The sequence below is a fragment of the Ceratosolen solmsi genome, unplaced genomic scaffold (genome assembly GCF_000503995.2).
Source record: "Ceratosolen solmsi marchali unplaced genomic scaffold, CerSol_1.0 scaffold1, whole genome shotgun sequence".
Classification (NCBI taxonomy): Eukaryota; Metazoa; Arthropoda; class Insecta; order Hymenoptera; family Agaonidae; genus Ceratosolen; species Ceratosolen solmsi.
In genome coordinates this window covers 4,914,853-4,938,880 of record NW_011948415.1, presented here as the reverse complement: position 1 = coordinate 4,938,880, position 24,028 = coordinate 4,914,853, and the positions used below count along the sequence as shown (strand labels likewise).

Genomic DNA, 24,028 nt, shown 5'->3' with positions numbered 1-24,028 from the left:
ATAATAATGATAATAATGATAATAATAATAATAATAATAACAACAACAACAACAACAACAACAATAATAATAATAATAATAATAATAATAATAATAGCAATTATAATAATAATAGCAACAATAATAATAATCATCACCATCATCATTATAAAAGCTTAAAAAATGAAGAGAAAATTATATTTAATTATCTCTTAGATTTATGTCCCATAATAATATCCCAGTAACATAAGAATCGTGTTTTTACGTTACGTATTACCATTATTTTATTTTCCCATTGCGAATAACAATTGTATGCGACACAATCCGTTTAAAAATAATTACAAATTTACAGATATTTTTACACACGACTCGACAATAGTAAAACATTGATTAAACAGTTTTGAACATTAGTTATAAAGTACAAGTAAATAAGTATTTGTACTCGACCGCACAGCCTAGCGAGCCAAACAAGGAAGCACGCCTAAGTAGCTCGAAATTTCGATTTTTCATAATGATAATAGTTAATGGCATAATTTAGAAAAACCTCCCACTGAAAATCTAAACAGTTATCTAGAAAGTGTAACGTTCAAGTGTAGAGCAAAAAAACTGATGTCGCAATTAGTTTGGATTCACAGAGGCACAAAATCGACGTTTATTCGCTCGGATCTCGTTGGATATGAAATATACGTGGCGTGAAAATTGCAAGACGCCCGGTAAAATTATTGCTGTAATTATAGGAATTGAAGCTTCGATGGTTGATGGGATTACCGATACGCAAGAAAATTCGCTCCCCGTGCGCATGAAAAATGCAGTTCGATACTTTAAAGATTACATTATAATAAATGGAAAGTACTGTCTCTTTATCCGTCCTCGCAAAATTCAACCGTAGCGGTTCAATGTTGTTCAAGATTTACATATTCTTTTCATAAAATTAATTATACGTATACGAGATGGATTGCGAATGGTATCACTTAGTCGTTGGCCTCTACAACACTTTCTATGAAAAATAGTTCAAATAAGCAAATGCTTGCGAAGAACAAGATGACAGTACTAGAAAGTTTATAAGCAACTTCCTTACGGGAGAGAATGGCGAACGGTGGGTGACATTAATATTAAATAATTAACGATCGTTATTCGAAACGCATTATCCATTGAGATTGCAAAACGAACATTCACCGGCGACCATTTAATAAATAGTGCATTAAATCAATGCATTAAAAGTGTAAAATATCCCATAAAACTAAAATAGCCTGTAATTTAATCGTAGAGTCTTTATTTATTCGATGGCTAATTAAACTAAAATCAATACATAATTATTTCAGCTTATCGTCGACGATTGCCGAAATGCCCCCAAATGTCTATCAAGAGCATTGACCGGTAAGTCCTAATCCAAGTGATATAAGCCGACGAGTGTTTTTTTAATATATATATATATATATATATTTTTTTTTTTTTTTTTTTTTTTTTTTTTTTTTTTGGAGAAAAAATCAACTTAAACGCAGATAGACTCGGCGTTCGAAGACTTTTAAAAGCGAATCGGGAAATTGATCCGAATTCCAAGAAGGCCGATCAATTTGCTCGTTATAGGCAAGGAAATTAGCATTCGTGCATTAGCATTCAGAGGCACGGGCTGCTGCTTTCCTAACCCGTTCGTCCGCACCCGCAGCAATGCGCGCGCACTTGCCATTTATTCGAAAGCGATTGAAAAGTCTTATCAAAACGCGAAGCCGCTTTTGCGTGAGAATCGGCCCAGGCTCGTTAAGATCGGCTGGACCCGAGCGGGCAGCGAGTCGTCCAATGGTGCGGACTGGCCCGCTTCGCAGCCTCCAGACATAGACTCGAGCATAAAAATTGCACGCGATAACGAAACCCCAAACGAGTCGTCGACATCGGTGGATTACGATAATCCACCCCCTCACCGGGACTGCCGACTTCAGTTTTGTCTATCGCGCATCCACGCGCTGCACTCCACGTCCTCGGAATTACGCGGATTTCTTTCTTCACTCCTCTTGGTCCTGGCTTGCCAAGACGTTCGCTCGCCATTCGGTCTCCGCTTTTATTGGCGAAAAGCATATCGCGCGAGTCATGGCATTGATTGCTTCTCGTTCCTTCTAACAGCTATAGCGAATCGACGCGGCTTGCCGATTTTATTCCCCGGCCGTTTTACTCGTAATGACGTACGACGAGCTCGTATTTATCCGTATTTATCGACAATTGTAAAACAGTCGACGTAATCATTGGAAAATGATTAGAGAGCTTAGGTGAAAGTAGATAAGATATTTTTCACGGGCGTCTTATTTTGTCACGCTCATTATATTCTCTGTATTTGAATACTCTATTGATGTTATTCAATCATTGATAATTACGCTTTTTACTCAACTTTCTCCGTGGCTCGAAGAGATTTTTTTTTTTTTTTTTTTTTTTTTTTTTTTTATGCTTAACATAAGCATACAGATAGACATTACGTGGGCTGACTTAATACGACTTATTGTCAGGTCATTCCGTGTACTACATTGTGTAAGCGTGATCATCGATAAAATGAGTTCTAACTCTCTCTCTCTCTCTCTCTCTCTCTCTCTCGTTCAAAAGCTCCGACATACTTGTCTCTTAATGATTAAAGAGCATATTTCTGCTAACGTAATACTCATTTTATAACCCCATTCTATAATATATATAATATAGCAGTTAAAATGCTATGTCAATTTTTACAATGAATTTAAGTCCTCGTATTTATAACTTCCTTCACGCGATCTTAGGTTCATTTAACTTCGCAATTCAGTTCACTTTTTGTTTTGCACTCTTTCAACGATCGATTCAATCAGCTGTCTCGACGTAAAATTACGCAGCCGACAGGCTGATTGCGCTTACGAGCCATCTATTCTGTACGAGTCAAGCGAGACGTCGTTATTGTGACGAAGCATCACACAGTCACCACACAGTCACTCGAATCCAAATTGTTCACCCACTATTATCCCTAATATCTGTACAAGTACAAATTTAAAAAATTCTTAGAAATAGCCATTCGACCGTTAATAGGTTAGTACTCTCGCGGTATCAAACTTATACTTCCTCTATACTTTTTCTATTACAGTCAAAGCCCAAGTGAAAGTCCATTGTTTGCTTTCTTTTTTAAGACTCGAGCCAAATTGGGTCATCTAATGTATGTAATATTAATGTATGTAGATAAATTGCTATGTAATATTTGAGCATATTGATGGAAAAATAAGTATGACAAGCATAAATAATGATACGCGTGTGGTGCTTTTAATGAAAATTTTCATTGCAACGGTTACGTTTCTTTTACTCGCGATTGTCAAGATAATATGAAGAAAAACTCGGTTAACAACTCGATGAATAATAACGTCATATTTTCATTATATTTGTGCTGAAATTGAATATTACTTGGATTTAAAACAGACATTGCGAAATAGGAAATATATTGTTTTGTTAACAGTCTTTCACAGTATCTAAGAGTATAAGTGAATCGCTGATTAAATTATTTTTTAATGAGGATAAACTGAAGGGATGTTGAGTGATATTTAGCCATCGAAACAATGGGATACGGAATATAATGTAGATGGAAGGAGAGCGAACAATTTTATAAATGGAAATGCATCGAAAGTCTCTTAGATGGTTATTATATGGAAAATATGAAGATATGCATTGGCTTAACATCGGAAACTTTATTGCGAAATGAGCAAGAGTCAAAAATAAATAAGACGAAATGTACGAGTGTTATCTCATACTCCATCCGGCCGTGAAAAGCCCTGCGATTTATTACGGTAGCGTGCCCGTTCCATTTGCCTGCTTCCGTTTTCACGCCCACGCTCGAGGGTCGGGTAACGAGGAGAAAGAAATTCTTCATTACGGGTGAAGGGTGGGGATCGGTGGGAGGGAGGAAGGACGGGGGTGGGAGGGGAGGGGGACCAGTTGCACCGAGTGTAATCATGTATATCTCATTGTAGTTGACGAACCGGTTAGGCGTACGTAGTTTCGAGTACTATGGTATCATAACTACTATGGATTGGCATTTTGAAAATTAAGACCTACAAGGTAGTCAGGTGGAAATGTTCGCTGTCAAAACTTTTCATCAATCAATTTCGGAGGAATTATCAGATCTGTCAAATATGCGAGTTGGATAATAGCATTGAAACTAGCGGATACGAAGTTGAATGCTGAAGAAGAAAATTTACATATCGGCATTTAAGATTGAAGCAACATTGCCAGTCTTTGTATTTGGCATTGAAACTCTCTTATTATAGAAGAATTATAACAAAGAAATCATATATCTTTCTTTTTCCAGAACGATGCATAAGAACCTTGGATTTTTGGATTTTAATGACTCGTATGGAGTATTTGCGAATATTTAAATATTGAAAATTATAGAAAATTTATAGAATATTTGATGAAAAATATAAATTCAATATAGAATTAAAATTAGTTCACGCTTTAATTAAATTAATGAAACTATACACCATCGGTTATTTTATATCTATTAGTATAATTGTCTTCATTGTTACTTTGTTATTTTATTTTATCGCGTGAGGTTTGCCTTAAAGTTCTTTTCCATTACAATATCATTGTTTCCGAAATTCTTTATTATAATGATAATCGCACTTTTTACGTGAACAGTATAATGGGTTATTGGACGCTAGGATAATAAATTTAAATTGCACATTTATATCGAAAGCTCGTAAATATTTTTTAAATATTTAATTTAATATAGCCTAGAATGTAAAAAATTATTTTCAGCAAATTAACTAAATAAAAACATTCTGTAATATTGCTTATAGCAATATTGTATATTGTACCGGGTGGAAATAATGATAAAAATAATTATATTAAAATTTTATACTATTTATAATCAAGTGAAAAGCTTTGGCTTTAATAATTAAAAAATAAGTAAATAAATAAATGTACAAAAAAATTCAATATTACTAAAGAAGGTTTACTAAATTATTTATTTACAAATATAACCGTTTAAATATACGTGAACACAGAATTCATAAACTTCATATATTTCATAAATTTCAGTTTTTCATAAAATGACGTGGTTATTTTAACCGACCAAACAGGAAATAATTTTCCACTGGTTTTCCACGGTTGAACAAGTATGTTTACACAATTTTTCTCTCTTCTATACTTCAAATTACATTGCCGCCTGTCATCGCTATGTTAAAGAAACAAACTTTCAATAAAAAATGACTTTTTTCCTAGTTTCTAAAATTAATATTTTCAATGAAACCATGTTCGTGAATCTAAATTCTAGTCCTAAAACTCTATTATTTGACTAGCATATTCTTCATTATTATGATGAAAGAATGTTAAATTATATACAAAAACCATAAGACACAATATCTCCAAATAATGCTTATTCTCTTAAATTAATACTCACTCTTAGCATTTTTTACACAAATAAAATAATATTAAATTGTTTTCAAGTCTACCAGTAATCGATAATAATTTCGAATAATATATCAAACAAAAGAGTACATTTAAAAAAGCGTATGAATTATAATAAAGTTCGATTCATGCAATTAGTAAAGGTCAAGTAACTAATCAATCGACATTAATAAATAACTAAAGTATACATTCTATTAAATTAGAGCGTATAGATTCATGTAATCCTGAAAGGAAAATTTAACGGCAAATTAATGTAATTTCACTCTAAAAAATTAAACTTCTGCCGCAATGAATCAATAGTCAATTATATATCTATCAAGTAATTATATAGTAATGATTAGTTAGATGGATAATATTTTAAAGCATTATTTGTGAATTCTCAATTACCAAGCATTTATTGTCTTACTTCATTTGATCTTCACTTTTTTTTTTTTTACATAGATCCTAAGACGGAAACGCTGCTTTTTCAACCAATCCTAGCTAAGAATTTTTTTTTCTTTTTCTATTCAAACTAAATACCGTCATCAATTAGCTTCCTATCTAATAATATTGTTCCAATTTTCAGTAAGTAATATCAGAGCGTGGAATCTCAACGACGTGATAATAATAAAACAGCAGTGTACATGAGCGTATAGACGTCGTTATGCTTATTGTCGGGCATCGACTCGTAGTAACAGCCAATTACTCGTCAATCTTCTACTCGAAACTGTACGGCTAATGTCCACAATGTAAGCACTGCCCTCAAAGTTGCAACAATTGCAATAAGTTAGCAACGACTCGTCGTCGCCTTGCATTCAACTCGAGCGACATAGCTTATGCAATATCGTTTACTCTGAATTGTCCGCAAAGATGCATTAGTCTTTTATTTTTCTTTTTCTTCTTCTTCTTCTTCTTCTTCTTCTTCTTCTTCTTCTTCTTGTTCTCCTTCTTCTTATAACGCTGATGATGTGTTGATGAGTCGCATCCTGCCGAGTGCTTCAAGAGGCGATAAAGAGAAAGAAGGATGAGCACCAGCAAATATTATATGTATATATATATATATATATATATATATATATAATACGTATATATGCCTACAAGAAGAGCAGCTGAGTAGAGCTACTTTTTAATTTTCTTCAACAGTAAAATATTTTCATACGAAATATTATGATATTTTATTGTAAGTTTGACATTCTCTAATTTCTATAGGTTTCTTTGAAAACAAAAAAAAAAAACAAAAAAAAAACAAAAAAAAAAACAATATTTTCCTCACATGGATTAGCGTGTCACCGAGTTATGACAGAATATCGTAATTTTTCGGTTAAGCTTTCTTCTTGAGTAACTAAAGCTATTCATTATCGTTCATAATGTTATGCATAATAATATTACATTTACATAACTGAACTACTTTTGACACTTGCTATACTTGTTTGTCGTAATAAAGGTAGTTAGTTATTTTTGTGTTTCGAAACCATATTCAAATAAAACTATGTTCAAATAAAGGAATTTTAAATGCTATCGTACAAGTTCAACGTATGTTGAAAAAAGAGAAGATCCATATAAGAAACATTTTTTTTTTTTGGTTAAAAATTTATCAAATTTTTTTTATTAGGGGATTGGCGGCGGGGCAACGTCAATATCCGTCATTTATACGAATTATAAATTGATCCGTTAAGGTAAAGAAATGTGATACATTAATAATCAATGGAAATTACATGTTATTGTTTTATACTCACACTTACTTTATACTTTACAATATATCTATAGTTATCTGTTCATTCATTCGACTAACATATTCTGAGTATAATATATAATTTTAATTTTAATCTCTTGCTGCAATCTCAATATTATCGATATCTAATGATAAATGTTTAAAGAACAATTCACTGAATTACGCAAATTCGATATCCGAATTCGTGATAGTGCAATATAATTTACTTTTTCGCATGATGTATAACACGATAAGACAGCTATATCATTAATTATTAACGTATTCAGATTTTATGATAATTTATACGATAAAACTTTTCTTTAATTTTTAGTAATAGTACTGTATAAAAATAAATTTTTCTTTTTAGATCAATCATCGTTATCTACTTAAAGTAATTAATACATTCAAGTATATTTAATTCTCATTTCGTTATCAGAATTAATAAAGTTGCTTGATGAATAATTGGAGTGTTTAATTAATTTAATATACATGAAGAATAAATGACAAAAATAATATTCTATGCTATATCATTTTGAAAACTTATTTGAAATTTAATAATTAATGTTAATATAATATTTCACTTAATTCAATGTACTTTTAAAACTATTGCCTCGAAAATATTTAAAAATGAATGCCATAAACATAAAAAAATTGTTCAAATAATTTATAATATTTTTTTTTCCGAGTAATTCAAATAATAATGTAATTTTAAAGTATTATAGCCGATAGTAAATACATGATAATATTTTAATGTAAGTAAAATCAACATTAAGATTCTTTGAGTAATAGATTTAACAATTTAAGTAATTTCGTACATTTTGTATTATTATTTAAAATATTTACCCACTCTCTCTCTCTCTCTCTCTCTCTTTCTTCATCATTCCTACACGGACACACACTTTCTTCTTCACTTGCAAAATATTGCAGTCACTAATCGCAATTAAACATATATTCGTAAAAATGAAGAAAAGTATGAGAATCCATTATAAATGAACTTTCTAATATATTAGAGGTATCGGTAATTATCGGTAATAATCGATCCTCATTTTCAATACACTTACCGAGTATTTTTCATTCGAATAATTAACGGACATTCATCAAACGCGAAAAATCGGTACATACAAAATCAAACGGTCGTGACGTTCGAACAGATGCATTGAGAAAAGAGAGAAAGTAATGCATTTATCAAAAGGAGCTAATCTGAGAAAAATAAAAGGATCGCGCACGCCGCTGATGCGTCGATACTCCCGACGTCTTACCTCCCTTTCTCTCTAATCACATTCGCTCCGTTTTCCGACGAGTTCATAGATAGACATGTGCTCGGTCTACTTAGTATTGAAGCTTATTGACATCTGCCCGAAGTAGATAAATTAGCATCTTTAATTTGTGCAATCGCAAAGGCTTTTCTCCATTCAAAAATTGATCTGGTTGAAATAAAGGATGTTACAAAGATAAATGGACAGCTATTGAAATAATAAAACAACAAGTACATTGAAGTACTTAAAAGTATTTAAAAGTGCATAATAAATATTATATTAAAAGTATCTATTATATTAGAATTCCATAATTTATAATTGGAAATGTATTTCATAATAATATTATCAAAGTATGTGGCTGTAAAAAGTCTCATTTTTATGACGAATGCTAATGGATTATTAATAAATGAATTCTTTGTAAAAGAATATTTATGTATTTTGCCAATTAAATACATTTAACATCCCCCCCCTCTTTCTCTGAATAGTTATTCGTTAATAATTAAATCTTTTTTTTTACTATATTGTAATAAAATACGTTAAATAGCATAACATAATCTGAATAGAAAAAAGAACATGTCGGTTGGCTAATAATTCGCATTAATTAATTTTAATAATTCATTTGATAAAATAATTAATAAAAGACAGAAATATATACGGAAATTTAGAAGCATATTAGGTTTGAACCAATTTTGAATGAAGTTTAATTTAAAAGAATATTGTCATTTTTAGAATAAACGAAAATATTCTTGCTTAATATTGTTAAAGAATGTATCTATGAAATTTATATTTGTTGTATATTAAAATACAAATGAATGCTTAGACATATATTTTTTAAATTTATATAGTAAATCAATATTCGAACAAATTGAATATTTACGTATATATATATATATATATATATATATGTATGTATTTTAAATAAATATATATCTATATGCGCGTCGGCGCATGTTTTTCGAGAAAAAAAACGGAAATAAATGCGTATTTTTCCACAATAAAATTGAAATCAAATCCTTGTTCCTAATCATAATTACATTATATAATGATTAATAACATGCCTGATATTTTCACTATTTATCATAATTTACTTCGTCAACTACAAGATTACGTAAGTTGTCATTTAATTTGATATTAGTTTAAAAATTGCGTGATAATGTAAAGGTTAAAAGAATCAGACGTTAATTCAAGGTTTTAACAAGTAGCTACTTGCGTATGGAAGTAGCCCGCTAATAGAAATTCCTAAACTGTTCTCAAACGGCATTTTGTCCACTTGTTTACATTTAAAAGGACTATCGCATCGAGAATCTAGTAGTCGAGCAGTCCCCCGCGTTAAATTTCCGCAAAAAACTCATTGTTCGAGGATCTTCCGTTTCAGGTTGGTGTACCTGGCTAAAAGAATGTCGACGCTTCCTCATAGGGCGCTTAAAATAAGCCAATGTGGATACTCACCCATCGCCGTCTAGAGTAATGGCGGTGTCGGCCAAGACCCGCAGGACGAGTCCGACAGTAGCGCGATCGTTGCAGTCTATGCCCAGGAGGCAGCTCTCCTCGGCGTCCTGTCGTCCCGTGCACGAGACCACCACGAGGTAGCGCGTTCTGCCTGGGTGGACCGACTCTAGCTTCACAGCCTGAAAGCAGAACGAAGACGAACCTCAGATTATCCGTATACGTGATTTATTTCTTTGTGCAACTTATACGCTCCAAAGGGAAACTCGCTCTCGCACACGTGGGCGGTTGCTTTTCTTTGGCCAGGCATATTTTTCCCGCGCGTTGCCCTGCCAGTTGTCGTAATATGCAGAAAATATTAGAATTCGTAGAGGTTTCTCGTAAGTGTGGTTTGAGAAGAAATATCCGGTTAAGGAAGGAGCGAACAAAATGAAATTCCTTTCGGCCCAGAAGCTCTTGAATTTCTTAATAATTCTCCAGTCTTGAGATCTGATTATACCTATTGCAGTGCTACAGTTTCCAACAAATTTCAAAAGCTTTGACTTTTTATAATGTTTAAATAGAAGGACAAGAAAAAGAAAAAGAAAAAGAAAAAGAAAAAGAAAAAGAAAAAGAAAAAGAAAAAGGAAAAAAGGATACAGTGTGAGTATAAAGGATGATGGAACGGATGCAGCACACAGCATTAAATGGTACAGTCGTAAATGTAAAATGAGACTGCCATGGGTCGCGAGTTTTTAACGCTAACGACATCGTTAAGATCGGATAAACCAACCAACTCGATGGTACCAACGAATGACCAGGACTAAATTTTCCTTAAGGGTCCGCGCGTGCTCTCCCCCTCCCCTCCTCACCCTTCTCAGACTCCACGATCCACTGCTTCTTTGCGGCTTAAAACGAAGCGTAATCGTCATAAATCAGTCAAAGGCGAAACCGGGAGCACGGCGATCGGCCGGTAAATCAAGATTCAAATCATCCAAGCGAATAATCGGACGTTGGCCGATTCCCTCCTCCTCCCCTCCACCTCCTCATCACTCGCCATCTCTCGCGCGCGCGCGCTCTCGCTCCTGCTCACTCACTCCATCTATCTCTCCACCTATCTATCCATCTTTCTCTCCTGGGTTTTTCAAAGGCTACCGCCCATATAGACTGCACTTCCTGGGCTGCGGCTACTGCCGTTCACGTGTTTCATTGGTTTTTTACGGTGCCGAAGCCGGCGCACTGATCTGCTGGATTTATGCACGCGGGAGCAGTGAATCGTATTATCGCGGAGGGCTCGCTGAGAACCAACGTTACATCCACGTAGACGCTATTACGAGCGCAACTGCTACCCCGATGATGAATGTTTATTTTGTATAGAAGCGCGATTATCAGATCTTAATTTGTGAGACAAGGAGGCTATTTTTTGTATGCATAAGGAACGTAAAGAGCAAGCACGACGCTTATTGCGTTATTTTTTCTACTACATATTACAAGCTTTTAGCTATGAAACTTTTGTGCGCTCTAAATCTCGTCTTGGCCATCAATTTCAAGTGCTATTATTTCAAATAATCCGATACTCTACGAGTAAGGAAAGTGCTGATTTGTCTACTTTAGAAGAAGCGAATTCTATGGCTACCTGATTAATAAAAACAAACAGACAGGGGCTGGGGATTCGCTTTAGGCAATAGCTGGTATAGAGGAATGAAAATAACACAAAAGTAAAATTACGAGAATTGATGATGGCGATACTCTTTAATAGCAATAATGATTTTACAAAATTAATCCTCGCCACTGAGCTATTTGAATGAAAAATCTTGTAAATAATTAGAAATAAGGAAAAGTGGTCTTAGATTATTTAATCTGTTTCAATAACTTTTTATATCAAACTCTGGGCGGAAAGCACATTTCTTCCGAGTCACTTTCTCGTGCTTTTAATACTATTATTACATACAGTGGGTTTTTTGTTTCCACGGCAGAAGTTAATTTCTCTTGGATTACAGACAAAATTATGAGTTAATCCAAGTAAGCTCAAAATAGGCTAATGAACCGTATACGAGTAGAGCTTGTGCGCCCATATATTACATTCGTCAGATAAATACTGTTCAAAGAATTCAATTGAAATCTATGTACGAGTCACTAAAGAACAATACGTCAATTTTAGCAATCCCAATTGCGAATAATTACGCATTGCGAGCAAGTTGTCCAGTGCATTGACCCGCTTCACTCACTTCTGCAAGTTGCAATAGGAACGGGGGCGGGGAGGGGAGGGGAGGAGCAGGAGCAGAAGAAAGAGGAGGATGAGGAGGATGAGGAGGAGAGAGATAGAGCCAAGTAAGTAAGCGTGATGCGTCTGTGTTCCTCGATGAGCGTCTGCGCGCGGAAGTGCTCGATCTTACATAAGCGGAAAATATTTGACAAGATCGCGCCTTTGCTGCGGGACACGAACACGCGCGCACATTATGCGCGCAATTTTTCTTCCGGTCAGTGCCAAGAGTAGTTATGAGCGTAAATCAAAGAGTCCGGGCACCTTTCCGGCACTTTATACTGCTTCAATTAATGCGTGCACGATCGTCCGTGTGCATGAGCTTGTGGTAGAAATACGTTGTCCCGGCGTGAGATATAACAAACTTGCAAATGAAGAAATAAATGTAGGGCTCGCGATTATGGGCGCGAGTTGTGCAATTACGATAATTTACCGTCGAACGGCCGGCAAGCATTAACGGTACTATGGGCTTGCGAAACACATTTTTTTCGATTTCTCGTCTTTCGGTAGACTTTCCGCGAGATACTACTTTAGCTAGATTAATAATTCGCAGTTCAAGCAATAAAGTAATTGCTTATTGGCTACATATAACAATGTTACGAGATTGTATTAGCTATTGTTGTCTTGCCCATGGTACATTCAAATGAAGCCTACGTATACTGTAAAATGTGTCTTGATAATTATAAGCGGTAATACCAACCTTATCATAAGCTACGCGTACTTTACATAAGTTGGTGACGAAACATTCAGACAGCGCTTACACTTTGACAACATATCGCATAACTTGACAACATTTTTAAACAATGAAGGATAATTTGCAAAATAATTCCATATACAAGTTGCATTGTAATTTTTGCATTTAAAATTTGATTTGCATTATTACCGTTCTTGTTTAAATGTTTGAATATATTCGTGGACCCGTGCATGTGTATACCTAAGTTACGCTCACTACTTCTAAAACGATTATGCCAACTGATAGAATTTCTTAATCTTTTTATACCAAATTATATATCTCACCGGGCTCCAGCTAACTTTGTTCTTTTCTTGTTTGTTTTTTGTTTTTGTCATAATAATTACTTTTACAAAAAATGATAAGCGACAAATTCATAATAGGCCCAAAGGTTTAAAACGAAATAATTAATTCTTTGCAAAAAAATATTACGTAGTAAATTAGATACCGTCCGTCGGTGCAATCCAATAAAATCTAAACTACATCTCTTGCAAAAGGAAAAGCCGCAATGACTTGGTCAACGGTTGATTCGTCATACTCAATACCCATGGATTAACGTACTTTTCGGCTCTCGAAGAAAGCGAGTAGTACTGCTTTTATACAATATGCACGGACGAAGCGAGTGCGAGAAGGTCGTAAAAAGATGAGAAGTGGGTGCGAAATTACAATGAACGGTGTCGTTGAAGCTAGAGCTGCGTGATTGCATCCTCTCGAGTCGCTCTCGTCCTCGGCGTCATCATCGAGAAAGTGCCGAGAGGACGTGGAAGAAAAGAAAACGAGGGTGTTGGAAGAGGCGCCAGTGGAAGGGGGATTGTGATGGGGGGGGGGAGGAGATACCGGTATTTCAAGACCAGTAGTGCAACGGTCTTAAGGACCGGCTGTGAAAAGAGGCAGACAACGTGGATAAAAAGATGCCAACCGGATGGATAATCGATGCAACGTTGCCACGAGATATCGCTGAGATTTGATTTGTAAAGAGCACTTTTTATTCTGGTTCCCAGTTCTTGCCCTTTTTATACTTTATGCACTGTAATTTTCCACGAGTAATAGATTTTTAATTGGTTTTTATTCTTTCATTCTCTCTCTCTCTCTCTCTCTCTCTCTCTCCGCCGCTCTTCAATTGCATCAAAAAGTCGAAACACTGCTTCGCCCGAGTAGCGAAAGAGGTATTTTCTTTTTACCGCGGACTTGCGGTCGCACCGACTAGCTTAACTTATCTATTTCGTTGCAAATACCTCGGGAGTCATACGCGGACTTTAAGAAATTCTGTAATGTCTCATTTAATCATTCAACATAATTATCGCCAAATTTATATTTATTGTATGTATAGTTAAACAAAGTGTATGATTAAAGAATTATATACTATCATAAAGTATTTCACCATCTATAATTATATATATATATATATATATATATATATATATATATATATATATATATTAGTGTTTATATATATACCGAAGTGTTTTAAGAATGTATTTCAATGGTTATAATTATTACTTCGTGGATGTATTATTTTTATAATTAATACTAAAAATTTCATTTCGAGTTACACTGTAATTGTGTTGAATCATCGCGCTTCATTTGAAAGTAAAGAGAGTCAATCTACATTCGTACGTATAAACATTTGCAAGTGAAAAGAAAATATTTCATTGATGAGAAATATTGTAGGAATTGTATTTTACAGATAATATACTTCGCATTTCATAATTTTACAATTAATTTATTTACGTAGGCACGAGACATTAATGGTTAAACATATTGACAATAAATATAATGCTTAATACTAATCCTCATTATTACATAAAAACGAACCAACAACCGACATTTTTTTTTTGCCATAAAATTACGCAACATAATAATTACTCATGGGCTTTAAATTTAACTCGAAAACTAATTTAAAAGTTATAAAATTGAAGATGTAATCTCGGCTTAATTCGTCGATTGAGCATAAAGATATAAGAATTATTAATTAAAACAAATGGAAATTTTTGCATAGTATTCTCGTTAGTCGATGTGCGCGTGCGTGTGCGTATACTTGTGTTTATGGGGGTGGGGATGAGGGGGAGAATAGTGATAACCGTATTTGTAATAAACAATCATTGCCGTTAATTTATGGGTCTTTCGAATTCTCTTGGTTTAAAGCGAACTGCCGTGTTCCAGTCACGATACAATCGACACCGCCGTGAATTATAAGGAGCCTCATGCGCTGCCGCGATTCAATATTGCAAGAACATGCATAAGTGTAACAATGAATGTCACGATAAATTATTGGCTGCCCCTACTTATAATAAACCGTTCGTTGGGTGTGTCTAGTCTATCGATGCCGTACTTCACGGGTCGCACTCCGACGACTTGACTCGCGTCCAACCTTGCGCATGATCCTATTGCCCAGAGCATTTCGTATCTTATGTCCCCTAATGTACTTATAATAATTGTCTGCCCCTATTGCTTTATAGGCTCCAATGGTTTTTGGAGTCGAGAAAGTAAGGTACTTTTAACGAGCACCGTATATTTTTCATATTTGTTATATATTTATTTCTTCGCAAGGGCTATGCTGTGCTTGATCACGCAAGCACACCCGGGATATCGTTCTCAGACTATTTAATGCTCTTTATAGTTCTTATTTCGTGTTTATAAAAATGTTCATTCAGCACGATTTACTTACTTGCTTACTTACATTACTTATGGGCTATCTATTTAATAAGGAATTAAATGCTTTTTATTCTTTGGTAAAAATAAAATTCATGAGAAACTAAATCCCCATTAAAATATCTTCAGAGGATATTGGAACTGACTTTATTCCCGGAGAAATAAACAGCAAAATGAGGTAAAGAACTGTCCGAGGGGGTGGGATAGAGGGAATAATCTTGATAAAGGTAAATACGTTTTTATGATTCTCGGATTAATGGGCTAATTGTCCAATCTTATCTAAATGTTAATTGCGAAAGGTTGCGTTGTTATAAACCGAGTTTATCTTGCAATAGTAGCAAATAAAAATTGCTTACATAAATGAATTTTCTGGTCGGAAAAAATGAATTGAGTAAAAGAAAATCGAATTGATACGAAACGTATGGGATTAAGGATACCGATAGAAACGAAATACCAAATGCCAAATCAAAGAAATTGAAACACAATAAATGTCCTATAAGCAATTTTCCTATTTAGCCATTCAAATAATACATATCCGTAGATAAGGAGGACATAAGGATTCTATGTATCATACGTAATATAAAAGAGTATGTTGAGTTAATACACAAACGACGTTTAAAACAAAAACAAAAATCCTTACCCATACTCTCCCAACTTCTTACTTATTAATTAATCTATGAATCTTTGCTTCCAATACACGATCGGCTTTACAAACATTTGTATTAAGTCGATATACGATAAAATGTAATCTAATAATATGTAAATGGCCTCTCTAAACAAGGATAAGTCAAGGGAACGCGCGCGCGCGCGCACGTGTGTGTTTGTGTGTATAAATTCGTCATTGTTTTATCGATATTAGCACTCAGCTCTCGTTTCGCTCGCGACTCCAACATTATCCCGCGACAATTACGCCTTGCGTGCGTCGTTCATGCGACAATTTTCTTTTTTCATTCGCGTTATCGCGAGGTCCTCAGCGAAAAGTAGAATATCATTATTCCAGTGCACGGATTTGTTGAGGGAAAGGAGATAGAAGACGGGAGGCGGCGAGCGATCCCTCGGCTAGGAAGTCCAGCGGCTACCAAGTAATGAGGGATACAGATTTTACGATCTCCTGCCCACACGGTGTGCGCGCCTTTTCCCGTGGATTATTCGACAGCCGATCTTATCGGCATCGTCTAGACGCGCTGTCCCTTTTTTACGACCTGGGCCGTAAAAACACCCGTCCCCGCGAATCCAACCCGACAACGCACGCACGCACAAACAAACACAGACACAGAGGCGCAGGGTATACAGAAGCCGTAGGACGTTGCACTTCCGACACGCGTAAGTTGCTGCGCACTTAACCCTATTAGATGGCTAATTAGACTCGAGTCTACGTCCGCGCTCGCTTTAACTGCCACTCGTAAACGCATATGTCGGCGAGGCCATTGATGCTGTCTTTTTTCAGCTCGAGTTTAGCACGCGAGCCATGGCGAATTTCACGCCAATTCGAGAACGTCGCTGAATATGGGACGAACTGCTAATCGAATACAACATCTCACTTTCAAAATAAATCTTTATTTCGTAAACGGCCTTATAATACCATCATGCCCCTCTCCACACAAACTCACACACGCGCGCACGCGCGCACGCGCACACACCATCACCACCGCCACCACCCTCGCCTTCATTCAGTGATTTGTGCATGTATCCTGGGCCGAGAATACGAGAGAGCCACTGCTTATTCGTACTTTCTTTTTCAAAGGCCAAAAGATTTGTAGCTTCTAATAGTAATTGTTGGCGATTTATAATATATTCGACGCTCGTCTGTTTCAATTTCAATGATACTTTACGACATTGTTGATGCGGGATGAGCTTGGATTTCCTTCGCACGAATGCAATAATTATAATTTTCTCGTTACTTCAATCGGGCACAAGATTATTATAAAGTTATTAATGATAAAGTACTTTAAACAAAAAAGCATTAAATTACACCAAAAGCCTTTTAATTGTAGGAACGTAATAGCAACAATTATTTTTATTTATTATCGGTAGTTCATTGTTTCAAATATGTTAATAAAACTTTACTATTACTGAAACAACATTTTAAGTCATTGACTATGGCAATTCATTAATAGTAGAATCAATTTTGAAATTGCTTTTCCTGTTCACCACCTACGGCTATAACAATTATAATAATAAAGAGATGAATAATCCTTGTTACTAGCTATCTTCCTTATTGCTATTAAAGTAAAAAAAAATATGACGTTTTCCCGGACTCAATTTTATAATATGACCAACTATATTGTAAAAAAGGGAGAAAATTTATTTGCAATATAAGAACAATGATATTTATTTATTTACTTATTCACATATCAAGATCAATTTTGATCAACGATCAAGCTGATCTTTAGCCAAGGAATCTACCTAAAGAATAATTTATTTGTTTAAATTTTTTCATTATTTCTTCTTCTTTTTTTTTTTTTTTATGGTGTCGTATGTAAAATTCAATTAGATTTTATAATACCTGAATTCACGTTTACTTGATAACTAATTGATTTTTTTATATGAAACAAGTCTGACGAAACAGACATACAAAACTACTAATCAATTTTCACGTTTTCTCTAATATTCCCCCGGTAACGATTGAATAAAGAATACATCTAAATCAATGTTAAATTGCAATAGGAATAAATATTGAATGAAATACTAGCGTCCATCTTTGAAGAAGAGTTAATGCTTTTTAGATCTAATGTGATTGCTTGAGGTAAAATCTTGATTCTTAGGAGCTGAAAGTTTTCCTGCTTAACAACGATGATTTCTCCATTTAGCATGTAAGAATAAAAATGAATAAGCAATCACTTTGTGCACGCGTTACAATACACTACAAATAACTTCTTAATAATCGAAATTACGCATTATTGAATATTTATTCATAATTCGTAAACGATTGCTTAATTTTTTTTCTAATTTTAGTTTAAATTTTTTAACATTAATATTAATCATAATTAATTAAAAAAAATTAGAAAAAATTAATTTCTTTATTTAATTATGGATTCCAATCATTGGCTACATTTTTAAGTGATTTTTTTCCCGATAAGATATTAAATTATTAAATTATCAAATTTATATAAGTCGTAATCAAAATTAGAAACTAAAGTTTTACCATACGTTATTAACATTTTACTCCGCATTATGAATTAATATTCTGAAATTAATTTTAAAAGCTAATTTTTATTTACTTTGTTTATAATAAATAATAGAGAAAATAATTTTTTACATATTTGCCATGTATATAATAAAGATTGTATATAAATAAGAGTTTCAGGTGCGATTACGGTAGGAAAGTAACCAACCAGACGAACTCATAAACGGAAGAACTGAGGTCGAGCAAACAAACAGAAAGGAAAAACAAGGGACGTGAGAACTTTTAGTGAGCATCGTCGTTCCTACTTGGGCACATATAAGGATACTCAGTGAGGCGCTATGCCGCGTTATGAATATGCGCACAAACACATACATCACAGGAATATCGAACTTGAATATAAGGTGCCTTCGTGCGGCGCACCACAAGGATCAGAGGCAACTCCACAAATCGCGCGCTCGTGTATGCTAAAGGTCGTGGGAGTATACATACGATTGTAATCTCTTGGACGAAAGATTCTTGAATGAGAAAAAAAGGTATCGTTGACTTCTGAGGTATTAATATAATAATCGCCATTTTATGAAGATCCAACATTTTTATCGCTTATAATATGCAGAACCCACACGATAACTCTAATAATAATTCTCTCCCTTATATATTTAAAACTTGATTTTTACGAATTGACTTTTAAATAAGTGTTTTACACTCTATTACACTCGATGTTTTTATCGGTAAAATATAATGAGAACCATGTTGTTTAATAAGATTTTTGAGCTGAAAATATTTCATAATCATCCTCTCGGGCTAGATTTCGTAAATGTCATAATTTTATTGAACGGCATTGGAAAAATAAATTAATCTACGAAATAATATTGTTTGATAATCCATATCTCGATTAATACAAAGTTTTTTCTTATATTGATTTTCATAATATTAATGGAATAATTGAAACTTATTTTTACAAATTTATATAATTATATAATAATAAGTATTTGTAAAACTTTGAATAAGATATACATAATACGATAAACATATGAATAATTACAATTTTTTACTTATATGTCAATATAAAATATACTGAATAATATTATAATTTATAATATTACTTCATTAGAATGCTTTACTAAAACGCTTTATTGTATACATACAAATTTATCTCAATATAATTTTGAAAAATGGACTTACGGATATTGAAGTTGCTTTAATATAAAATGGTTTAAAATTTTCTGTACGGAGCTAATTGAGAGAAAGAGAGAGAGAGAGAGAGAGAGAGAGAGAGAGAGAGAGAGAGAGAGTGAGAGGGAGAGACAGAACTTGTGCATACATTCCCGATTGTAGTTGTAGGAATTTTTAGTAAATAATTGTAAACGAAAGGGAAAAACTAGTATCTCATTCGTAATTAATCATAGCCATCGAAAAATAATTGGGGCATGAAACGTAATACTTCAAGTGTGTAAAAAAAAAAAAAAAAAAAAAAAAAATTACGCATCTTTATGTGATCGATGAAAATTGTATTAGAGTTGACTAAATTTCGACGAAAAAAAGGAAATTACTCAAATCAGTATTACGAAAACATAAAATGCTACAGTATGTGTTTACAGATATTAATTTTACCTTAAAAATATGCGTAATGTTATTTTTTACATTGACAACTTCATTATAATTAATAATATATAAATATTCGTTTATTTATAATAATTTAATTTTTTTTATGATATTATGAAAATGTTAGTATAATTTAAAAGAAATATTAATTTCAACTGTAAATTCGTATTATATAATATTCTATCTAGATATATTATATTCCATTTTCAAATAAAAATAGCTTGTAAATATTTTTATTTTTATAATCTGTAATACTATAGTTTTTTCTTTTTTGAAGTGAAAATAATTATAAAATGTATTCCTTTCAAAGAATGATGCTATACATTAGGTATGCTACTTCATTCCAAAACAATGTCTGCAAATTAATTTGACATGAATATTAAGATTACAGACAAAAAAGTAGAACTAAATACATAATCTCCACTCCAATCAACTTTACATTCAACAATTATTTTAATTCCGTCGACGACTATAGAAAACAGAAATAAGCTGTGCAAAATCGCTTATCGATGAGAGAGAGAGAGAGAGAGAGAGAGAGAGAGAGAGAGAGAGAGAGTTGGAGAAAAAAGGAAAGAGAACGATCAAAGAGACATAGAGTGAAAGAGCCATTATCGATTTTATGCTCCAAGATAATGGTCCAATCATCTTTTGCCTCCTATTTTCCATCTTGCCAGACTAATGAATAATCCGAGCAAAGAGTCATACCGACCCTCCCAATAACCCTCTAACGCCCCTTCAACTCTATATACAAATCATTATACAAAACATTTATATATGTATATAACTCGGCTATCACGTATAGCATCCTTTATTCATTGTGCACGTGTAAGTTAAGAAAAAGCTGTAATAAGTCAATCTAACACCACCATGGACTCGTACACGCTCTCTCGCTCGCTCACTCTTGCCTTGACTCTCCAGCAAAATTGCTTTTTTTTTGGGCTCTTGCGAAGCTCCGAACGAAGAGCTTCATAAATCATTCGCGTCATTTCGCGATATCCTGCCAATGGACTTTTACCGTTGCGCCATATTCCATTGCCTCGCATCATCCATGCGTTCGCCAGGGTCTTCGACTGTGTTTCTGAGCATGCATAACACATGAAATAATAAGGAAGTCGAAAGTATTCGCTGTGGATTCTAGTGCAAATCTTTTTTTTTTTTTGTTTCTTTTTGTATGTTTTTTTTTTTTGTTCCCCCAACGTGTAAATTTTTAATTATATTTATACTAGGAGCAGTAGCTCACTTACCTATAAGGACGCTTGCGCAAGATGAGTCTTCCTTCGTCCATTATTTTCCATTTCACGTTCTAACGACGTAAATCTTATTCATAATCAATTTGTTCTACATTTCGTGGCAGATATTCATCTCATTTTTTGCTTCTATCCAAAGTCTTATTAAACGATCGATCAAAATTTATTATTCATTTTTCTTTATCGCTAATAATCACTCTCAAGCCGTATTCCCAGCATTTAACCGGCAATTAATTTTTTCTATTAAATGTTTGCTATTGAATTGTATTTAACAGCTTGCATATTTCTGCATAAAGAGACTTTTAGTATTATGAAATTATATATTACAGGGTTCAATATTCTCGGGAAGGAAGAATTGATTGTAATTATTAATACTTTTAGTCAACATAAAAAGGCAACTTGAAAGAACGTTAGACTTTCATCACTCGAATACGAGAAAATATCACATTTTTAAAATCACAATATTATTCCGCTGTATGAAAATGTGCGCACCTAACGCCTCATGCGCGCTAGAAAACTTGGGTCAACCGTAGAATACGCGCGTGCACCTTCGAAATAATGTATCACATAATACTCGCACTTGCGATTTGAAATTTCAATTACGCACACGCGATGATGGTTGCGCCTAATCAAAACATCCTTAACATCTTAACACAAAAGAACGAAAATAACAAAGTTGAAATTATTTAGAATATAATTGCTTACATAAAAAAATTTATATAATACATCATCGTTATAAACGTTTGCTGACCTATCCATAGGCCAAAAAACGAATATTTATGTCCACGTTTATCCCATCGCAGGAGTCGCAAAAGTTAGAGGCAACAAAGTTTTTCACAATAAAGCATGCATTCGTTTGTTATTGCAATGCCACTATCGTTACTAAAAGAAACGAAAGGAAAAGGAAAAAAAAAATGCCTCGATTCCAGTAGGCACTTTCGATAAACGACCGAGGCAGCCCAACACCGCGGAATGCAAAAGAAGTAATTGCCTCGGTGCACCGAGTACGCACCGAGTACGCACCGAGTACGCACCGAGTAAACTTTTGTAGTGGAACAACGAAAACGCATAAAGAGCCACCACCTGTATAGAAGTGTATGCAACGGTTCGTGCAAAGCACCTCGGATAAAAACAATGCGCATTTTGGAGCGCAGGTGCGAGGTGCTGAGGGGAAAAAAAAAAATGTAAAAAAGGCACTAGCGATCGTCCGAAAAACGAGCCGCTCGCCTTACGCTATTCTTCTTCCTTTTTAATCGTGGGCTACTGGCAGGCAGGCCGCGCGCATTACGTACAAAGAGGAGAAGCGCATACCTGCGTGCACGATAACCCCTTCCCCGGGATGCAGCCGGTATCCCGCCCTCCGACAACGTGGCGTCGGCGACCCCAAGAGCGGCATCGAGCCCAGGAAAGGACCTCCTCCAACGCGCCCCGAGCGCATCGCACGCGAAACAAACGATAGCATCTTCAGACACTCCTTATTCCTTGCACGCACAGGCGCGCGTCTGTCGTTCGCGCGTGCGCTTTCTTTTTTCCTTTCTTTCGCCTTAACTTCGCTTGGACGTGAACATGCTGGAAAAATGCAGTACTCCCGGCTGCCGGGGTCGGTACTCGAAAGGCATTGCGCGAGATTATTATAAAGTATAATCATTCGTTTCACCGTGCGATTATTGCTGACGAGTGCTTTTGATAATGGACTTGCCGTGCGCCTACGAATTTCATTTTATACGAAATGTGGTGAAGTGTGCGCCGACTGGACTTGGTTTCGTTTTAATGGAAAGTTATTGGCTAAGCTCGCCGTACAAGGAAGGCCTTCGTTAAGTAAGCAGTCGCAAACGATATTTTCCTGCTTTTATTTTCTTTTGTTTCTTCTGACATCATCCCCACTCCACTCGCCACCCTCGACTCGCTCTCACTCTTTTTCAGAGGATTCTCACAAGTTCTTACTCTATAGTTAGACCTTGCGCACTGAAAGAGATTGATGCTAAAATTCTTGTACACTGCAATCATTACTCAACGTTTTTAGCGTAATGTGACCTTTCACTGCGATAAATAATTTTCTGGACGGGACTCGCGGAGTACTGTTATAAACACGAGTCTCGGTCCGAATTGAGTTACCTGTGCGCAATAATTTACCTTCAACATCAATTATGATGATTATAAATTTGTATTATAGGCGCGATTATTTCAGAACTCAATTTTCATCATTTCTAGATATCCTCTATAATTTATCGATACTTTTCCAGCGAGTCAAATTGAAATGCCGAGTCTCCTCGGTGAGCGCTTAACATCGACAATAATCAATTCTACAATTCAGTGCGGGCATTACACGAGAAATAATCGCCACGAACCAATACTAATTAAGCCTATCGTTCGTCCGGTAGGAAAGTTCATCGACATCGCTACGACACGCTGTGACGCGATTGATTTATTTATTTAAAAAAAAAAAAAAAAAAAAAAAAAAAAAAAAAAAAAAAAAAACCGAGTAAAAGCTTTTGAGCGCTGAACGAGAGTAAACTTAGGGAGACTTATCAGCCAGCGTCGCTTTCCGTCTCTCCTTATCAGCAGCCCCTATGGACAATTTTTGTCCTACGAAGCGTGACTTTGTTTTTTTGTTTTTTTTTTTTTTTTTTTGATGGCGCGACAACGATAGTAGT

At 34.6% G+C, this 24,028-nt stretch overlaps 1 protein-coding gene across 1 annotated transcript in view; it reads right to left on the bottom strand.

Moving 5' to 3' along the window:
- ssh (Protein phosphatase Slingshot) overlaps window positions 1-24,028 on the bottom strand; it is a 225,680-nt gene that overhangs the window by 61,957 nt on the left and 139,695 nt on the right. The window contains 1 exon segment of the mRNA XM_011495493.1: window positions 9,778-9,956. Within this exon segment, the coding sequence (XP_011493795.1) occupies window positions 9,778-9,956 (179 nt within the window).